The 22,960-nt window shown below is 37.3% G+C and overlaps 1 protein-coding gene across 1 annotated transcript; it reads right to left on the reverse strand.

The window, feature by feature from the left end:
- Window positions 1-16,580: 16,580 nt before the first annotated feature.
- On the reverse strand, window positions 16,581-22,599 carry LOC105050129 (ACT domain-containing protein ACR2). The gene is made up of 8 exons (XM_010930024.4): window positions 22,217-22,599; window positions 19,389-19,460; window positions 19,253-19,298; window positions 19,061-19,175; window positions 18,565-18,632; window positions 17,533-18,198; window positions 17,237-17,341; window positions 16,581-17,031 (listed from the first exon to the last, which is right to left on the reverse strand). The coding sequence occupies exons 1-8, from the start codon at window positions 22,312-22,314 to the stop codon at window positions 16,693-16,695; spliced, it is 1,509 nt and encodes a 502-aa protein (XP_010928326.1). The 5' UTR covers window positions 22,315-22,599; the 3' UTR covers window positions 16,581-16,692.
- Window positions 22,600-22,960: the final 361 nt, after the last annotated feature.

Below are 22,960 nucleotides of genomic sequence, written 5' to 3' on the forward strand. Positions count from 1 at the left end.
GGTTGCGATGTGACGATCAGAGCCCTCCGATGATGATCAGATTGCGGTGATCGACTACCCGCAAAAGGTGATGTGTTCTGAACACAGTACTGTAAAACGTTTACTGATTCAAATTTGAATTTCAAATTTAAATGCATGCTGTTGTATCATATTTAGATCCTAGTGTAGGGTTAATTAGTATTAATTAATGAGATTAATTAATAATTCCACTGTAAAATAGTAATTTTGAAAAGTTTTAAAATTATCATTTTGCCCCTGCACTAAATTTTCGCTGAAATTGGTATCAGAGCAGGTTCTAGAATATGATATACATATGCATGCGTAGATTAAGGTGTAATCTATAAGTTTAAATTTGAAATTCAAAATTCGAAATTCGAAATTCAAAAAGATTTGAAATTTGAAATTTGAAATTTGTTAGAAGTTTCAAATTTGAAATTCAAAATTTGAAATTTGGTTGAAATCTCAAATTTGAAATTTAAAATTTGAAATTCGAAATTTGAAATTTGAAATTCAAAATTCAAAATTTGAAATTTGAAATTTGGTTGAAATCTCAAATTTAAAATTTAAAATTTGAAATTCGAAATTTGAAATTTGAAATTCAAAATTCAAAATTTAAAATTCAAAGATTGAAAATTCGAAATTCGAAATTTGGTTGAAATCTCAAATTTGAAATTTAAAATTTAAAATTTAAAATTTGAAATTTAAAATTCAAAATTTAAATTTTGAAATTTGTATGTTTAGATATACATGATCCAAGTAGCAAGTAATCTAATTGGGTTGGTTGCCATGGCCGTCCGATCATAGGAGAAAAGTAGGGTTTAAAGGTCCTCTCTTCCCATTCGATGGGGTCTCCTATGGTGGTAGGGGTGCCGATGCAATTATATCCCATGCCGATGAAGCAGCGAAAGGACTTAATTAAGAAATTTATCATGAATGTGTTAGATTAGATCTAAAAGAAAATTTATGATTTATTTTGAGTTATTTTCTGTTATGAAATGAGCAATAGAATTGCTGTTTATGAAATGTGCTGACCCGTTTGTGAAATGAGTTAACACATTTGGTGAACAGAAAATAAAATCTTTCAAATTTGAAAATTATTTTCGAAATGCCAAACCCTGACCCATCAGCCCAAGTACTTAATTAAAAGAATTAAGTGTTGTCTAGTAGGTCTAGAATTGTGAATTAAGATCTAAGACAATTGCATAAACTTTTGGGTCAATGGGTTAGATGAATTATGTCCATAATTGGGTTAGACCTAAGGTTAGTTTAAAAAATGGACGAATTGGAGTAATTGGTCAAATCTAATCAAAAGTTGAATTAGATTAGGTCAAGGATACTCTAGACTCAACTTCAATAGTTGTAGTTGAATGGGTCCATGTCTTTAACTAGACCAAGATGGACTTAATTCATGGCTACGCGGTGGAGCTCTATTTACTAAGTTGATCAAAATTAAAACTAATGAACCGGTTGGTGTCTAAGGTAAGTTCGGCAGTTTTGACCAGTGGTTCTTAAGCGGGAGCTACTCGCATTGATTCGATCATTGACGAGTTAATGACAAATCCCCACCACTGATCTCACTTACCTGGCCAATCTGGTAAGTTAGATTTTGATTAGATCACTTGGTGATTAGAGCTCACCCATGTCATTAGGTAAATCAGTATGACTGATTTAGGTGCTCCTAATGCCAGCTTTAATTAAATCCTTTTTAATCTGACTTGGTGAAGTCAGTGGGAGGATTGAAATTGGCTGGATGATTTCTTCTCTACTATTCTTTAATAAAATCCTCAAAATTATTAGGTCCCTAAAATGATTAAGTTATAATGATAACTAAGTCATAGCCTCCCATTAAGTGAATGATAATGAGTCCATTAGTTCAATGATCATTGGAGGTCCAAAGGCCTGGTGCTCATTGGCCAATGGAATTATTATTCATAATATGATAATTTGATTGAGTCTTTCTGATGGTGGTTAGGTTGGCCGGCCAAAGTCGGGCCTGATCATTTATTGGTCCGATTCACTAAATTAAGTCATGTTAATGGTTGGACCTAACCAGATCTTTTCAGTGGAGGCCAAAGCCTACTGATTAGGTTCTGGGGCAAAATCAATTACTAGAAGTTGTTTAGAGAAACAACTGGTTAAGAACCTACCCATAGATGCACATGGGTTGACCAACCAAAGTTGGGCTCGTGTGTAGTCTGTGTGGATTCTAGTACCCATTAAGGAATTAAAGTAATTTCTCGAATTGGAGGATGAGGCTACCAGTTCGTAAAAATATTGGGAAAAACTTTAGACTAAAGTCCAAGTCTTTAGTAGTAATTTATGTACTAATAGAGGTCTCGTTTTTCTTTAAGCAGCTATGGCCACTACCCTGTCGCTCCGGTCATTATTAGATAATGACAAGCTCATGGGACCCAATTTCGATAGCTGGTATCGAAAATTGAAAATCGTCCTTGAGCATGAACGGATCCTTTATGTAGTAACGGATCCAGCACCTGAGGAGCCAGCTCCGAACGCTAGTAAAGCGATCCGAGACACTTACTTGAAGTGGCTCAATGACCGCACCACCGTTCGATATATTATGCTGGCAGCAATGAATGACGAGTTCAGCCGAAGGTTTGAGAACGCCCAGCCACAAGAGATGCTTCAAATGTTGAACGACTCCTTTGGCACGCCTGACGACGTTGAAAGGCACAAAACTAGTTGTGCTATTTTCAATGCTCGGATGAGGGATGGGGCCTCAGTCACTGATCATGTACTGTATATGATCGAGATGATTGAGCGCCTAAGCAAATTGGGCTTTCCTCTGCACGAGCAGCTCGGTAAGGATGCGATCCTTAATTCCTTGCCCAAGTCCTTCCTCCCATTCCTTACTCATTTTCGAATGACAAAGCCTGCAGTAAACTACCACGGATTGTTGGGGTTGCTGCAGAACTTTGAGAAGGATCACCAACTCCATAAGGAGTCGGTGAATGTAGTGGGAGGGTCTTCTTCTCGTCGTCAACCCTTTGGGAAGGGGAAGAAGAACAAGAAGAAGAAAAATAAGAAGGTGCAATCTCATGCTGGGACAGTAGCACGGGGTCAGACCAAGAAGCGCAAGCATGACCAGAGCCAGGCGGAGTGCTTCTTTTGCAAGAAGCACGGGCATTGGAAGAGGAACTGTCCTCAATACATTGCCTCCCTGGACCCGAACAGGCCAAAGAAGAAGCAAGATAATTATATGATAACTCCTTGCAACTTTTTGATTTGTGATACTACTGCCTGGGTATTGGATACCGGAAGCCCTTATCATATTTATAATTCGATGCAGGGTCTGCAGGTCAGTAGGAGATTTGATGAAGGCGAGAGGTTCCTGAATGTTGGAGATGGAAGCAAAGTTCCAGTTCTAGCTTTAGGAATCATGAGTCTTGTAATCAATTCTCGTAATGTAATTCTGAGTGAATGTCACTATTGTCCAAGTTTTTTATTAAATATTATTTCTGTAGGCCTTTTGGCCATGTACGGTTATGATTTTTTAATAAAAGAAAATATTTGCAATATCATTTTGAATGGTGTTACAATATTTGTTGGATAATTAAATAATGGAATTTACTTACTATCACAGCCTGTTAATATGGTTCAAAAATTCAGTAAACGCTCTAGAATAGATAATGTGTCAGAAGTCTACCTTTGGCACTATAGGCTAGGTCATATCAATAAGAACAGGATAAACAGGTTGGCTCAAGAAGGAATTCTTGAAGTTAGTGATTGTGAATCACTTCCAACCTGTGAGTCCTGTCTTCTTGGAAAGATGACCAAGTCACCTTTTACTGGAAAAGGTGAGCGAGCCAGTGAACTCTTAGGTCTGGTACATTCTGATGTATGTGGACCCATGAGCTCAAGTGCAAGAGGTAGATTTTTCTACTTCATAACCTTCATAGACGACCTATCTAGGTATGGGTATGTCTATTTAATAAAGCATAAGTCGGAATCATTTGAAATGTTCAAACTATTCCGAAATGAGGTAGAAAAATAAACTGGAAAGTGTATTAAAACTCTTCGATCTGATCGAGGAGGTGAATACCTTTCCAATGAGTTTCTGACATATCTAGGGGAGAATGGGATTCTCTCTCAGTGGACTCCTCCTGGAACACCACAGCATAATGGTGTGTCTGAAAGGAGGAATCGGACCCTGTTAGACATGGTTCGATCCATGATGGGGTTTGCTGGTCTGCCGATCTCCCTCTGGGGATATGCGCTCGAATCGGCTTGTTACCTTCTAAATAGAGTTCCGAGTAAGTCTGTAGCCAAAACGCCATATGAGATATGGATAGGACGTAAGCCAGTACTCTCGCACCTTAGGGTTTGGGGGTGTCCGACTTATGTTAAACGTTTAATTACAGACAAGCTTGGACCTAGGTCTGACAAGTGTAATTTTATAGGGTACCCAAAAGAGACCAAAGGGTATTATTTCTACCTTGCTGATGAGCAAAAGGTGTTTGTCAGCCTTAAGGCAATCTTTTTAGAAAAGGAGTTCCTTAGTGAAGGAACTGTTGCCTCTAAAGTCGAACTTGACGAAGTTCGACAGGTGGAAAAACCGACACATGTTACTGAACCTGAACCGGATTTGATTAGATCAGATCCGGAGCCCATTGATTATGCACCCTTAAGGCGGTCTGGTAGAGTACCACATCAACCGGACAGATATTATGGTTTCTTGATCCGGGATGGTGATCCTATCGAACTTGATGAAAACGATGAGGATCCGATCACCTACATGGATGCAATGCAGAGACCTGACTCTGAGAAATGGCTTGAGGCCATGAAATTCGAAATGGAGTCCATGAAGGTCAACGATGTGTGGACATTGGTTGACCCACCCGAAGGAGTAAAACCCATAGGGTGTAAGTGGGTCTTCAAAAGGAAGAGGGGCGCAGACGGAAAGGTGGAGACCTATAAAGCCCGTCTGGTTGCCAAGGGATATCGTCAACGTTATGGTATAGACTATGATGAGACGTTTTCTCCTGTGGCAATGCTCAAATCCATTCGGATTATGCTTGCGATAGCTGTCCATCTGGACTATGAAATCTGGCAGATGGATGTGAAGACAGCTTTTCTAAACGGAGAGCTGGACGAAGAGGTGTATATGATACAACCTGAAGGGTTCACATCCACAGATGAGTCTAAGGTGTGCAAGCTACAGAGGTCCATTTATGGACTTAAGCAGGCATCTCGGAGTTGGAACATACGTTTTGATAGGACGATCAAAACGTATGGCTTCGTTAAGAACGGAGAAGAACCCTGCATTTATAAGTGGGCTAATGGTCCAGCAGTAGTATTTCTTGTATTGTATGTGGATGACATTCTCTTAATCGGGAATGATGTCCCTGCATTACAGGGAATAAAGATTTGGCTATCGTCACAGTTCTCCATGAAGGATCTGGGAGAAGCTTCTTACATCCTAGGGATGAGGATCTATAGGGATAGATCCAAAAAGTTGCTTGGCTTATCCCAGTCCACATACATTGATACTATGCTGAAAAGGTTCAGCATGAAAAATTCCAAGAAAGGCTATCTACCGATAGGCCATGGATTTCTCTCTCGAAGAGGGATTGTTCGACAACACCTCAAGAGAGAGAGCGTATGGGTAGGATTTCATATGCTTCGGCAGTGGGATCTATCATGTACGCCATGACATGTACACGACCAGATGTGGCATACTCACTAGGGGTAGTGAGTAGATACCAATCTGATCCAGGAGAGAATCACTGGAAGGTTGTTAAAACCATCCTGAAGTATTTGAGAAATACTAAGGACCAGTGGCTTATATATGGTGAATCGGACTTGAGACTTATAGGGTTTACAGACTCTAGTTTCCAGTCTGATCGAGATGATAGCAAGAGTGTGTCAGGATTTATTTTTACCCTTAATGGTGGGGCTGTCTGCTGGAAGAGTTTCAAGCAGCACACTGTGGCTGATTCAGTATGCGAGGCGGAGTATATTGCTGCATCAGATGCTGCCAAAGAAGCGGTGTGGCTGAGGAAATTCATCACCGAGCTCGGAGTAGCACCCTCCCTTGTTGGTCCAGTTCTGCTCTACTGCGACAGCTCTGGAGCCATTGCTCAGGCGAAGGAACCAAAGGCACACCAGCGGACGAAGCATATTCTGCGCCGCTACCATCTCATCTGGGAGATCGTGGATCGAGGTGACGTCGACCTTCAGAAGATCGATGGGAAGGAGAACCTGGCCGACCCATTCACTAAAGCCATTGCGGTGAAGGAGTTCAACGACTACAAGTCGAAGATGGGTATTAGATACTGCACCGATAGGCTTTAGGCCAAGTGGGAGATTGTTGGGAATAGTGTCCCAAAGCCAATCGTCAGCCTGTTGACGGTTGTGTTCCTTTTGTATTAGTACATGAATTATAAATAAATAAAAGTTATTTTGGTATTTTTTCATCACAAATGTTTCATCTTCTAATGAACTCCTGTGTTGTGGTGAAGTCCTTAGGACTATTTAGACTCGACAAAGGAGGATTTGTCGTTTAGTCCTTAAACATATTCGCGACCAAATGATACATTGTTACCAAGGACGACAATATTTATCGAGCATAGGTCGTTGTGTGCCATATGGGTTGGTTGTCCTCATAACCAAAGAGTGTGGAGACACTGGTATGGCATACAGGTGAGATGTAATGGTACATCTGCACTGAACGTGACCAACTCCGGAGCTATTTTTGCTGTCAAGATTTGCTCCGATGGGATATGGGTATAAATGTCCCTCCGACCTGAGACCGCCACGGTGACTTGCAAGCAACTCACTGCACTTAGGCACTGGACTACCTGAATTTCTAATTCAGTGACGGAAGGTTGCTGGGTGTAGTCAAGTATTTGACTTGTCGGTGCGTGTGTCAAGATGGGATTGACCACTCCAGTTTAGGAGCTGTGTACAGTCGTGTTTCAATTTAGCAAAACCTTGGCCAGGGTAGTCCTAGTGAGGAGTCACAGGACTAATTGAGTTGAGCACGATTCGGATGATATCATCAGGGTTGACAGTTTAACCCTGAGTCATCCTAAACACAGGGGTCAAAAGGGATGAATTATACGGTAACCATACTCACGTAGGTTCTGAATGTTGCGATTGCGATTATTCGACCTATCCGGTCGTCGGGTACCATTGCTAGATGGTCACTTCGATTAGTACAGAAATTGGTTCCTGTGCTACCGGCTTAGGTTCGAACCTGCGGGGTCACACACATTAGAGGTTCCTTTCTGATCTGATGGCTGATTATGAGTCTTATCTATCTGGAACTCTATGATTGAGAATTAGGATTCTCTAATCATGAGTTCCACACATTTTGGGTACCGGGGTTGAATTTTGAATTTGAAATTTGAACTCTTTGATCAGGGTTTCATATCGATGGTCTCTGATGCCTGATTGCCCATCGGATTTGGACTCAACATTTATGAGAGGTTTAATTAGTGCTTTAATCACTAATTAACTCAATTTGATTGAGTAATTATTTTTGGATCAAGTCCAATTGAATTGGATTCAGTTTGGATTGACCCGATTAGGTTAAATGTTGACCTAATCGCTAAGGTGGTTTAGTCCCTGATTTGATCAGGGGTTAGGTTTAGTTAATTCCTGATTTGATTAGGATTTTATTAAGCCTAATTAAGCCTAATTATGTTGGGTTTAATTTGGTCTAATTGTGCTCAACCTATTTTAAACTAGGTTGGCTCAATTTGAATAAAACCATCTTGTTTTAAATTCCCTGCGTCACCCAACTTCCTTGCACCCATTTGAATTCACGAGAAGAAACTTCTCGTGAAATTTTTCTCACATAAAACCCTTCTCCACGTCCTCATTTGTGCGCCATATGGATGGATAAATTAATTAGTTAGCCATTCAAATTCAAAGCATGTTTGAATTTGAATGGATAATTTATCACTTGCCCTTTCAACCTTATCCATTTTGTGCGCCATATTACTTACACGAGAAAAGGTTTCTCGTGAAATTTTTTCACGCACAAAGAGCCACGCCCCTTCTCTTCTCATGCCCAAAAGGATAGGGATAAGTTGGTTTTCGTTTGAATTCAAATTTGATTTGAATTCAAATGTGTAACCTCTTGTCTTTATCCTCTCACGCGGATAAGACACGTTTGACGTTGTTTTAAAAAGAGGAGAAAGGTGGGACGTGCGTAAAAAAATTAGGAGAGAAACTTTGGGGCGTGAGGAAGGCTTCTGCGCAAGGTGAAGGTCCAAAATCTTCCGAGAGAAAAAGAAAGAAAAGAGAGAAAATTGGGCGCAGGGTTTTTGGTGTGTACCCTAGGGTTTCTACCTAGGGTTCGGGAAGTGAGATTGGTATGCCACGAGTGTCGTGAGTCCACCAAATTTCAGAGAGAGATCCATCAGCCTCTCAAGTAACTGTGCAGATGATCCAGAGCATCCAAGAAGTCGGCAAACATCGATCGAAGGAGTTCGATCAACATCTGCCATCAAAAGAGTGAAATCACGAACTAGCATTCGTGAGGAGCTGATCAGACGGGAGCTTCGTGTGGACGATCCGCAGAGGCCAGACAGTTGGGTGGCTGCGACGTGACGATCAGAGCCCTCCGACGGTGATCAGATTGCGGTGATCGACTACCCGCAAAAGGTGATGTGTTCTGAACACAGTACTGTAAAACGTTTACTGATTCAAATTTGAATTTCAAATTTAAATGCATGCTGTTGTATCATATTTAGATCCTAGTGTAGGGTTAATTAGTATTAATTAATGAGATTAATTAATAATTTTACTGTAAAATAGTAATTTTGAAAAAGTTTTAAAATTATCATTTTGCCCCTGCACTAAATTTTCGCTACAGCTCTAGTATCACCTCTAAGAATAGCATCTTTCAACCCACAGTATAATTCTGATCATCGTCGAGGTTGGTTCTTTCTGACCCAACAAAGACAGCTTTCTTTAACACAAGTATAATAATAACAATATATTATTGAAATAGTCTGCCTCTCTGTAATAATGTATGACCTTCAGATGTTCGATAATGCAATCGATAAGCATAAAATTCTTTTATACTCACATTTTGACATACGTTTTTGTTGTTGTTTTTCAACAACACTTCTTCTTACAATTTCAGTATGGAAACCGTTCTCACCATATGGAAAAAATAATGGATATTGCATTATCATAAAATTGAGATGTAGTTCGTTGATACGATGTAAACCATTAGTTTGATATTCAATAATAATATCATGATCAGAAGAATGCATATTAAAATCATCAACAATTAGCGCAGCAACCTTAGAACATGAAAGGCTATTATATTATCTTGTATTCATATTTCTATCACTCAAAAGTTGAAGTTGGATCTTAACAATATCAGATTCTTAAAATCTATTATATGCCATTCGAAAAGCTCGGATCAAAGAATTGTAGCTGTCCAACATTTGCATTAAATCTCCGATGATATCAAGATCTAGAGAATTCGATGCACTGTTCATGCTTAAACAACTAACTCTATTAGAGACCTCATTATCAGTGTTATAAATGTATAATTGAGCAAATTTAGGTTTGTTGCCCTCAATAGGTAATAATGATCTAATTTTATGATGGTTTTGACCATTCAAATGAAAAATATAAGGGCTTGAACCACAATTAATAGAGTTATCAATATTTTCTCTCATTGAAGTAAAGAAAAAAATAAAATTATATATTCTTATATTTTATCGAAATCTTGCTGACTTTTGACCACCATCATAAGCAAGTAGTTCATCGAGCACCTGAGGTGTATTTTTGAAAAGTGGTAGCTTCACTCTACCATCTGAACCGCATAAAGAGAATTTAGGATTTGAAGATTTTTTTGATTTCACTGTTCTCTCTTCATACCACATAATAGCACCACATTGTTCATATACATAGTTAAGCCGATCAAAATCTCAAGATTGAGTAAATCTTTCTAAAAAATAATGTATATAAGATTTAACTTAAAAATATTAAATATAATCATTGAAATATAATAATAATAAAAAAAAAATAATACTAATTTTCAACCAAAAGATTAAATGCAGGTGCTGGTTTTAGGTCAGAAGTTCTAGCTAAATCTTTAGAACCACAAAATCTCTGCCTCACATTTTTTTGGATGAAAATTATAGCTAAAAAAAATAACATCCATAATAATATTATAATTTTTAAATTTTTGATATGTTAGAAAATATGTCTCGATAAAATATTACCTATATCAGTAGAAGTTTTCGATTGTATTCTAATAATATTAAGATCTTTATTCTTTTTCTTTGATAATATTAGCCATCTTTTAAGTCTTGCAGATCTAGATGAATCCATAACCATTGTGAAAATAGCAAAAATATCTGTTATATCTAAATCACTGAACTTACAATTTTTAATCTCAGTGAAAATATATCTCGATAAAGTATTACCTATATCAGTAGAAGTTTTCAATTATGTTCTAATAATATTAAGATGTCTACTCATTTTTTTTTGACAATATTAGTCATCTTCTAAGTCTTGCATATCAAGATGAATCTATAACTACTGTAGAAATAGTAGAAGTATTTGTTATATCTAAATCACTGAAAATATATTTTTAATCTCACTATATTATAAAATTAAAAAAATAATTATAATAACAATCAATATAAAATAAGATAATATCTAAAAAAATTATTAATAATAAAATAATAAAATTATTCATCATAAAATGTATGATTTACTAACAAATACTAACAATACTGGTAGAGCATTGCAAAGATGATTTGACAATACCTAAAAAAATTAGCAACAATAAAATAATAAAAATTTATCCATAAAAGGAAATCCCTTAATCTAACGAACGAGAGTGAACCAACCAGAATAAAGTCAAATTTCATCCCTCATCTCTCATGATCTCATCCCATACGATGAGAGGTTGGGTGAGGACGGTGGCAAATTTATATGACAAAATCGTGATTATATTTGTTACTAAATCCAATGGTGGATCATATGTCCGCATGCAAATTTATACGGGGTCATCTGGATACAAAATTTATTGCATAAAATGGGTCTCCTCTTTCCTCCCTTGTATATAAAGCGAGCCCATTCTCCCATCTTGAGATGTGGATGCCGTGGGTGGCGAACTCAATGCTGATGGTAGATTTGGACTCGAGGCTGAACTCATTTTTGGTGAACCACGAAAGCAAATTCGACTTGCCCACCCTTGAGTCCCCGATGAGCACCACCTTGAACAGGTAATCGTAGTCATCATTCGCTCTGTATGACATCTCTATGTCTCCTCCTCTTCTCCTAGACCAGCTGCGGTCGACCGACTGTCCCCGCCTCCTCAGTCGATGAAGCCCTCCTCACCCTTCCCTCCCCCCACCCTCGACACCCGCTCTCTCTCCAACCTCTTCACCCTCAACCCTCTCTCCCTCTCCCAGACACAGGCCGGGACACCCCTACCTCTCGAAAGAATAGAGAAAAAAAAAAAGAAAAAATAGAGGAAGAAAGAAGAGTCTATTACCTCAAGTTCGATGAGTAATCAATGGTGGATCACGGAGAAGAGCTTAATGGTAAATCCAAAACAATCGAAAGAACATCATCAGCGATGGGTAGAGGACACCCCTATCTCTCAGAAGAATAGAGAAAAAAGAAAAAAAAAACAAAAACAAAGGAAGAAAGAAGAGAAGGAAGAGTCTATTACCTCAAGTTCGATGAGGAGACGGGGTTTTGGAGTGGAGCAGAGTGGTGAGGAGGGTTAAACAACTTTTTATAGACTCGGATCCTAGATCTATTTTTCTAGTTAGAAACAAAGAAAAAGAAGACTCCCGATGGGAGTCTTCCTCCTTTAACCTGGGAGTCTTTCTCCTAATCGCTCTCCTGATCGAACACGATGGTGGAGTTTGTTGTCCTCTCTGTCTGCGCCCAGCTCGGCTCCCTCCGCGATGGCACCGTCGTCCAAGACTACGCTCGCACCTGCAGCCTCGACGCCAATGTCCGTAATGTTCTCGTCGACACATATGCTCAAACGAACGAACCAATGGGAAAGCTTGGGTGATGTTTTTTTTTTGGCCACACGGCTTTTTCTCCTTTCCCCTGAAACCCATGCGTTAAACGGAGGCTCTACCCACGTGGGTGCCTCCATTTTATATTATATATATATTAGATTTTTGTTAAAACCCCACCACTTCCTATACTATCATTGGTATCTCGACTTCTACCATCACCAACTCCAAAATCTCAACCATAACTACTACCACTACTAAGATGCCTCCACCACCACCATCAAATTCATCGCCATTATCCCTCATGATCCTTAAGAAGCAAGTTATTTTCATGGAGTACATGCCATGGAAGGCAAATCTCTCTTACACAATAGTCCATTAAAGTTATGAAACTCCTTTAATCATACTAAACTCATATGCTTATCTCCTCCCCAAATATCTAGAAGAGGATGTACAAATAGTGGGAGTTTTAGAGTGGATAGTGGTAAAGAAAAATAGAGAAAAATGAAAAGTAGAAATCCTAGCTAGAAGAGAAGGAAAAGAGGAAAGAAAGAATCAATTAAGCCCTATTTAGAAGAGGAGAAAAATAGAGAAGGAGTCTAAATCTTAGCTAAAAAAGAAAAAAAGATAGAAGTTTAGGATTCTACGTCAGCTAGTTCCACACCACATCAACTTCCACTTTGTGTCACTAGATGGAAGTAGTAGTAAAGGGATAAATTGTAACATTTTAAAAATTCGATGACTTGATTGCAATGAATCAAAGTTTACAATAAAAATAAAAATTTTTAAAAAAATTAATATTTTTTAAATAATTAAACCTTCTCTATCTATCTATCTATCTATCTAAACAAGAGAGAGGCAATTTTAATTGGTTTCGATTATATTTTTTTTGCCAAAAAATGATTGATCTACTGTGCAAGATGAATCATGAGATCATGATTTCCATAGGCATGATATCAACTTCATGATCTGTGCTATGGATGGAACAAAAAGGTCGAATTCTTTAAAAATTATGAAAAGCATGATCCAAGGGCTTATCTTGTCAATGAAGAATGATCATTCTTTCACACAAAATATACAACTTGAACCTATTTTAATCTCTCTATCTTGTTTTCTTTTCTCTCTTTTTTTTCTTATCTATTTTCTGCTCTCATTTGTACTTAAACAGGAGTATTGATAGCCTAACATGGCTTGATCCTATGTAGATTGGATTTTGATCATGATTTTTTCAATTAGGATCTCTTATAGGTTAAATTGGTTTTTAGATCTAGTTTGGACTACTCAAGCACATGTTATGGCTTTGATTGATTTGAGTTAAAATAATCATTTTTTTTTTGTTAAGTTAAATATCTGAATTAAATTGAACTAAGTCTTCTAAGATTGGTAAGTTACATCTTTTGGTTGAGTAGTTCTCTAGAAAATGATGATAGACAAGTCGGATACAAATGAGTCAAGCTGAATCAAGTCAAGTATGTAGGATCAACATAGATATTTATTAGGTCATTAGAACAAATTTTTGATAACTAAACTTCATTGAGTCATTGAAGCAAACTTATAGACAAATTTGACTCAAAGTGTCCTAACTCCACCCAAATCATGTAAACTACAATTAGATCTAAAAATGTTATTATTCTAGATTTGACTTGAACTAGAGTGCAACCCCATGCGTTACATGGACTATGTTATTGTGGGACATTTGTTCATATTGTGGTCTTATGCATGGATAGATCATAGATTGTTCAATAGTTAAAGCAAAGATAATTGTAAGCTTTCATTAGACTTACAAATAATGTGATATAATCTAAAAGCCAGAGGCATATACCTGATTAATTGTAACCAACATTTGAATACATAGACTAACCTCTTGAAAAGTGAGCCTATTGGACCATTGGTTCCAATAGGCAAGAGACTATCTCTGGTTAAAGCTTTCAAAAACATGCATAGATTCTCAATGTTTATACAAGTATTTAAAAATGCTATATTTATCACAAAAAGTAAAGCTTATCATACACGATTGCCTTTCTTCCCTACAAATCCAGAAAATATTGTTATTTTTTTCTTTTTGACCATTCTCTATTAGTATCGTTGTCTTTCACATGTTATATAATTAGTATATGGATGAAATTATTCTCACCCTCATCAGTGCAAATTTTGCAGTAGGGGTGGCAACAGGTCGGATTTAGATCAGGTCGATCAATGTCTATACCCACTCCATCATAAAAAAATATATATCCATACCTATCCCGTACCCATCTCGAATCGGATATACCCGCTTTGCCTCAGGTCAGGTTAGATCAAATCAGGCCTCAAAAAATCTTTAATTGATACGAACAATCATGCTTCTACCAAGATTAAGCTCGTAAAACCATAAGAACCAAATCACCCCATTAAAAAATCCTATCGGAACTTAAAAAGCCCCTCTAATCTCTCTGCTCTCCCATTGGTGCTCTCATTTCCTATAAATCTCAGAAAAAAAAGAATGAAATGGAAAGAAAAAATAAGTGAAACGAAAAAAAAATGACAGTCTATGTGGGAAAAGGTTTTACCTCTTAATTTTTTCACTTTTTCTTTGTTTTTCTTGATTTTTCCTTCATTTTCTCTCAATCTTCCCCCTATTTTTTTTCCATCCTCAAGAATCACAATCGGGTGGGAGGGTTGGAGTGGTTGAACAGGGAAAAAAAATCTACTAGGACTTAAGAAACCCCTCCAATTTCCCACAGATGCTCTCTTTCCTACAGATCTCCAAAAAAAGAGAAAGAAATGAAAAGAAAAAAAAGAAGCAAAAGGAAAAAAATGGCAACCTTTATGAGAAAAGGTCTAACCTCTCTTTTTTTTTCGATTTTTCTTTGTTTTCCTTGATCTTTCCACTGTTTTCTCCTAGTTTTTCCTTTATTCTTCCCGTCCTCAAAATTTCCAATTGGATGGGAGGCTTGGTGTGGCCGAATAGGGAAGCTTAGAGGGAGTCTTTTTTCATGATTTTTCTTTGCTTTTTCCATCTTCAAGAGTCCTAATCGGATGGGAGACTTGGAGTGGCCAAACATGGGAAGCTCAGACAGCTAGAGTTTTGTGTTAGATATTGGGTATGTGTGTATATATATCAAGTCGGATTCGGAGCAGGATATACTACTATTCGTATCCGACTTATGTCCGCTTCGGATTTTTTTTCTAAAACCCATATCCTCTCCAAATTTTAATTGGATCAGACAAAACCCACCTCATTTGGATCAGATTGGATCGGATATCCGACGGGTCGAACCAAATTGCTATCCTATTTTATAGGTTCTAAAGTTAAAAAAGCTGATATCATTATTAGGATTCTGTTATTCTCCCTGAAAAATGGTTTATGGCTAATATTTTTGCTATATAACAAGTTGTGGTGGAAGCCTTATCTTGCATACGAACCAAGTTTAATATGGCAAGGTAAAAGGCTACCTCTCAATTGCTACTACTATAATTGCAAAAAATAAATGCTAAACATGAATGACTGCATAAGAGAGTAACATTATGGGCTACATGAACTATAACCACACCTTTTAATCCTTGATCCCATCTAGATGAAAAGGGATTTCTACTGAAAATAATGTTGCATGGGCATTGGCTTTGCCTGCTGTTTACTGGAGATTAGTGTACTTTGCTTTTCTAATTTCAATTATGGGAGGAGGAAGTGATCCCCTTCTATTACAATTTTTTCCCTTCTTTAAAAAAAAAAAACTTTGATCCCATGGAAAGCAAACAGTCACCAGCTCCTTCTCCTTTGAAAGGATAGGATTTCCATCCAAGTAAGAGAACACGATTTTACATTTCCAATGTGGGACTACAAAGGGAAGTGTTTAAAAGCTTTTGAAATAGCTAAAAAAAAGGGATAAATTTTCATTTAAAACTTAAATATTTTTCAATTAAAATTCCAACGGCATGTTCTCAACCAGCAATTGACTTGCCACAATCAAGAAGCATGTGACATATTTCTCATGGAAGTGAGGTTGACCGTCTAGATTCATTGCATCCTTATATGCTAACGAGCATCGAAGATTATTTAGGTATTTGGTAGAGCCTGATGCTTCTTGTCATATAAACCTTTCTTCCACTAAATTATATATATATATATATAAAATAATAATTTTTTTTTTTGAGAAATTTTCTTAACGCACCCTTTGCGTCCCATCGCTTCCGGGCCTCTACTCCTGCCATCTACCAAGGAGGACGATAAAGAGAACCATTCAGCTTTTTACACCCAGATGGACAATCCACGTATCATTCAAATGACTTAAAAAAACAAACATCTGCCATTCCCATCTGTAGCAGCATCGGTATCATGATACAATTAATAAGACAAATGAAGAGGTCATGATCATATTAGAATGCACTAATAGTCCTTTGTTGTGAGATCTAGCTGAACCTGAAAGCAAACAAAAATTAACTAGGAACAATGAAACTAGGATCATCATCAAAATGGAATGCCTGATCCTAGTCGGTTGGTATAGGTTAAACTAAGAAGTGAATCAATACCCAGAAAAAATTGTACAGAACTTAGACCTTGATTTCCTCATCTAATAGAACTTCAACTCTTTTTTGCACATAATTTCAGTATCCTTCAAGAAAAATAGATGCAAGAACAAAAGCTTGATTGAATTGAAAGATTTCACATATATACAAGCCTATGGAATTTCAGATATATGGACAATATACAAAGGCAGACAAGCATCTCTCTTTCCTTTTGTCATATTGGGATGAAGCTGTGGGAGAATCTCTCTAGCTGAGACCTAAGCAGGCCAACAAACGAGAAACTTTCCCTCTCCATTGAGGTATCATTCGGTGGCAGCAGCAATTCATTCTTCACCTGAAATGCCAGTGGCTGCAACTCTCTCTCCATCAACTCCACAAGCCTCATATCAACTTTATTGCCGGAGGTATCCTGAATGTAGAATACATTTTTTATCTTCTCCCCATCAGTAGCAATATCGGCCCGAGCAACCGTGAGCCCATACTCACGGAGGATGCGAGTGACATTTGGGAGCAATCCAACACTATTTTCAGCGCATAACTCTAACCGGACCCCCTGATAGAGAATAAGATCAATGGAAGAAAATAACAATAGCATGTGAAACACATAACAGATTTGTAAACATTTCCACAATATCATAATCTTAACATGCTCATTCCATGAATTCTATTGATAACAATGAATTAGAAGAGCATAAGTATGCCAAACATATATGGTTGATGACTGAATTCTAGATACCTATTCAATGTGAGATGCTCACCTCACATACTCTACGCTCAATGGCAGCCTCCAAGCATTTGATAACTTGTAGCCTCTCATCTTCAGTATCCAGTGTATATCCATCCTTGTGCCGAATATAGTACTCCTGCAACACTCTATTTCAGTATCAACTTCCGAAAATTCAGAAGATATGTCCTTATGATAGAACTGTGAAAGGATGGAAAATTTTGATAATGCAACATCTATGTGCTCAGTACCATAAGCATGAGCTTCTAAAATCATTGTGCTGATGACAACCTATTCTAAGAAAACATCATGAAATGCAATTAAACATACCTGATAGGAAAAAGGTCCATGAGAAGCAATAGAAGCATGGAAGATAACATATTGCATGTCTGTAAGCGTGCATACAGTGTCAAACATGAGTTTTGGTCGATCCATACACTCAACAGTCACAACAGAATATCCTTTCTCAGCACAACGGTCAATTGACACAACTGTCCTTCTCCCCTCTTCAACATGGTCCATATTAATTGAGGAAAATGATGTGCTTACTTGCCCTGGTGGCCCATCAAAATCATGGTTGGCAAACATAAGCTGGTGTAGTCGGCGCTCCATGCGACTCATCGAGCTATCACATCCAAGAAAATGTGTCTTTGCACCCATACAATTATGATCTGCAATTGTGGTGGGTCGAAGAATAGTGGAGAGCTGGTCTTCAATAGTGGCTAGTCGATTGGGGTCATCAATGGAAGCTGAAGTGGACTCATCAGAAACATAAGCTACACATGCAAGACAAGCATTGTGGCTCCATGCGTGAGCTTCCACAACATTGCACTTCTGTTCAGCTAGGACAGCTGATATTTCTGAGAAAAGTCCTGGTCTGTTAGTACCAATCATCTCTATGGCTGTGCAATCGCTACAAGATTCAGTTCTAACAGCATTGTCATAGCACTTTTTCATCTCTCCTGAGTTTTGAAGCTCCCTCTTTGCACCTATTGCCTATAAAGTTATATATGACTCGTGTTCACACTAAAATCATGACTAAGGGATAAGAAAAACAAGATACCTTAATTTTACAGAAATAGCGCGGTCAGAATAGTTAAACTTAGATTTTTCCATAAATCCAAAGTTTACCATGTCTTTTAAACTTTGATTTTTCCATAAATCCAAAGTCTTGGATTATGAACTATGAGAAATTGTTGAAAGCACTAGTTGGCTTTCAATGCATCAACAGGATGGCATTTGATAAAAGCTACTTGTCATAAATCAGCTTGCTTTTGATCATGAATCAAGTAAGAACCATGTATGCATGCATGTATAATAATGGAGGTGTGTCGTGTTGAGGGGAGTGAAGTTTAAACTGACCTGTTGTATATAGCTAATGACCTTCTTGTCTGCAACCTTATTACCTCTCTGATCTTTCACATGAAATACTGCAACGGAAGGAAGATAAAAATAGAATCAGTTCCCAATATTGCATTTACATCAGTTTTTTTTTGGCATTTTAGATCTGGTTGTATAATACTTTATGAAGCCACAACTTGTGAGGCATTTATACCACCAGAATTTTATAAGTTCAAGAGAGGCAGTAACATAGGTCTAGTTTTCAACAGACGTTCATGTTTCTGGTCCAGATTTTCTCCATGAGACAAATTGATTGGCTTTGTATGGTCTGGTTGGATCTGATCTAGACCATTGATGGACTGAATCTGACTTAAAACCAACACATTCCAAGTTTGGACCTACACCAGTCTGACAGATAAACAGAACAGAACTTACCAAATATAGCACCAAAATTAAAAAAAAATGAATATATTATTTATAAACCTAATAAATGTTCAAAAACAAATTGCCAACATACCATCCATGAACCATTCTGCATCAGAAGATATATAACTCTTGGAAATAACAAGATCCATGTCACTCAACACTTGAACCACTTCAAGTAGGAGACCTTGTTTGTTGAGACTATCCACCTAAAAAATTAGAAGCTCCAACTTCATCAATCAACCATTCCATACATTAAGTAGTCCTCATGCTTGTATCTTCTTACCTTCACAACCGTGCATTTGTCACAAGATTCATTGTCTACAGTAACCCTGCAACAATAGGATCTTACCCACCATTAGTATCCAACATAACTGAATATCTTTTGATGATTGTTAAGGGAATGAGACCAAGTAACCGACCTCGGTCCATATATCTTCTCATTAAGGTTCTCAAATTCAGGATCAAAATAAGGGCAGGAAACTTCCATTATGCTGTCAATAAGAACATAACATGGGTGATCAGAATGAAGCCTATTGTCCAAAAATAGCATCCTTCATATATATATATGTGTGTGTGTGTGTGTGTGGATTTTGCTTTTTTTTTTTTGTTGATTATGCATTATTTCTTATCCTTTTTTTCTAGCAGTACTATTTCATATCCTTACCAAACATCGGATGGATTAGAAGCTAACTTCATTGTTATTGAACCATTTGACTTGAGAAAATATGTAAATGTACTTATATCTAAACCAAACCTAATCTTAGCTTTAAATCATTAAACAAATTAATATCTATAGTAGTTAAATAATAAGGAGCATGGAAAGCACTAATTAAAATTTTGTTAACATATTATCTAATAATACATGTGTAATATATATCCATCGATATTGGGGCTTAGGGATTCAAAAAGATGCAGTTACAAGTTATAAGGTTGCTTCCTAGTTTTATTGGTCATAAAAAAACAAGAATAAACTAAAAACACAAAAATGGAAGGTGCTAAGAGTTAACGTGCTATGACTGTTGGTAACTAAAGAAGTGTTATCCAAGAAATTATATGGAGGCAAGTCAAGATTAAATGTCAGAAGCTGCAGGCATAGCTTCATCCTGAAACCATCCAGGAATAACTAAAAACACAAACATGGAAGGTGCAAAGAGTTAACATGATATGACTGTTGGTTGCTCAAGGAGTGTTATCCAAGAAAGATGGAGGCAAGTCAGGATTAAATGTCAAAAGCTGCAGGCGTAGCATCATCCCAAAACCATCCAGGAATAAACTAAAAACACAAACATGGAAGGTGCTAAGAGTTAACATGCTACGACTATTTGTTACTAAAGAAGTGTTATCCAAGAAAGATGAAGGCAAGTCAAGATTAAATGTCAAAAGCTGCAGGCATAGCATCATCCTGAAACCATCCAGGAATAACCATCCCAGACTAATGTAGGTCTTGTAGTCCTAAGAAGGTGCAGATTATTTATGTTCAGTATATCCGCTTGTTTTAGATTATCCACAAAATTATCTATGTGTGATATAGCTTTTGTTTCTAAGAATATTGATCAGTTTTTCCACCATTCTATGGGTCCAAGAGTTTAACCTTTGCAACAGAAATACCGGCCCTGTGACTTGAGGATGGAGAAACATCATTAAAATGAAGTATGTGCTCCAGTCCATACTTTCTTTCAGGAGGATATGACAAGACAAAACACGGACAGCTTTCAAGAAACATAGGGTGATAGGATAACTAAGGAAAAGACTAAAAATCGTCGCAAAAAAAAAAAAAAAAAAAAAAAAAAATCTATCATGCAGATGGCACCGAAGAACCTTAAACATCACTATGAACAATAATTAACAAGAAAAGACATTTCACAAGCTATGCTTCCTAAAAAGCTCTGAGCATGCTTAAGTTATTAAATATGTCATTTTCAAACTTTCAATTCATCAACTTGAGGCAAATCCTAATAAGAATTTCAATAATGTTAAAACACTGACATTAACCCAGTGGATGGTGCCAAAGAATTTTTAACTGATTACCCTAAATGCTTATAGAATGCGTTCATGTCTGCTTGAGAATAGAAAAGCTACTGCATTCATATTTCTCACCATTTCACAAGCTATTATTCCTAATAAGTCCTGAAAAATAAATTAATTGGATGAGACATTAATGTTAGACTAAGTAAGGTTATGAATAATAGAAGATTGGAAGAATCACGATATAGAGAGAATGAAAGGCATTAATAGTTAGAATCCAAGGCAGGCGTAGAACACTTTTCTCAGATGAGGAAGGCTAGAAGAAAATTAGAGTATGGTGCTTGAGAAATATAGTCAGATGATCCTGATTAAACTATTCAACAGTCACGATAAATACTGACCTGACAAGATGAGCCAACTAGAAAGCTCACCTCGTTAATTTGCAGAAGAAAGCATAACAACATAATCTTTGGTTAGAAGCCTTATGTCAAATGAAGAAGGAAACAAACAAACCAACAAAAAGCCTTCTTTAGGAGCAAATATGCAACACAAAAGCATCTCAAATGTTGTTGGCTCAGAGTGTCAACGATTCCTTATGGATTGAAATACTTTAGAAAGGTAAGGTCCAATGGATACGCCTGTTTAGCGAGAAGATGCTCCATGAGCTATTAATCTTCCAGAAGGAAATTTCTGCATCCTATTCAGATGGATAACATCCGTTGGCAGCATGCAGGAAAAGATGTTGCCAACATGGTTTCAACTTATCTACTGTTTGTTTCTTACAAAGATTCAGAAATCCGACCCCCAAGCAGTTGGGAAAAAAAGGCTTGATGTTATACTATGATTATAATGTGCTATTCATACAACATCAATTTGCCTATCTTGTCTTAGCTGTGGTTGCCATCTGAAGCTGCCCCTCAAACAGAATAATCATACCACAAAACCTGTCACTATAACATGTTCTGCATTTATATTACTAGATTAGATCAAAAAAATTTTTAGATTTGTTTCAAGATTGCCATCTCCTTATTAGATATAACATTCCATCGATGGCTACTGTCTTCTTCTTCTTCTTCTTCTTCTTCATATTTCTTTTTTTTTCCCCCGTGATTTTTTTCACCCTTTTTCGCATTCATCGATCAAAAACTTATCTTCTCTAAAGATGATCACTTAACAATCACAGACAAGCATACCCGTTACGTATATGCATTCCTCCATTGACAAAAAGAATCGCATTTACTTGCTTTGGCCCAAAAAAAGCGACAACAGGATAGAATCATACCTTAACAGATATCTACATATATACTGATAGTAATCAAAGCAAAGCCGGAGAGGAAAGAGCTTTGATAGATAGATCCCTGTTTGAGGGATCTGAAGCATGGGAGAAAGAAAGGGAAGCCTCTTGGTCTCTCCCTTCTTTTCCTGTTTATTATAAATCTCTGCTGGGTGATGGCTCTGGAAGTGGGAGGGTTGTGGCTTCTTGTGGTTGAAGCGGAGGCACCGTCGATGCTAAAATTGGGATTCGTCACCCGAGTTTGGTCGGAGAGAATGTCGGATGACTCGTGGGACCTCGTCTCCGGCCCAACACGTGTAAGGTGGTCGCCGCGTTGGCTCCGCACCACTGGACCCACCGGACCGGCCTGGGACTGGCGGCCGCCCTCAGCAGGCCATGGAAGGCTATGTACGGACGTCCACCTAAACTGCTATTTGCTCATGATTCAATTATAACTTTCATTATTTATTTAAAATAATATTTCAAAATTTATGTTAAAATATTTATTATCGTTATAATGGTTGTAACAACATTATAACAGAAAATAGTAATAACAATAACAGCAGGATGCTAAACATCACTTTATTTAGGATACATTTGATAAATATACTCTATTTTGATCAAGTATTTTCTTTTTCTTTCTCCCTTAAAATTTATAAAAAGAGATGTATATATTAGATAGAAGAGTGTAAATCTAAGAACAGAGGCATATGTTAGCAGTTGTGGAGAAATTTTCTATCAATTGGGATGGAG

This window comes from Elaeis guineensis, chromosome 8, assembly GCF_000442705.2.
Source record: "Elaeis guineensis isolate ETL-2024a chromosome 8, EG11, whole genome shotgun sequence".
In the NCBI taxonomy this organism is placed as follows: Eukaryota; Viridiplantae; Streptophyta; class Magnoliopsida; order Arecales; family Arecaceae; genus Elaeis; species Elaeis guineensis.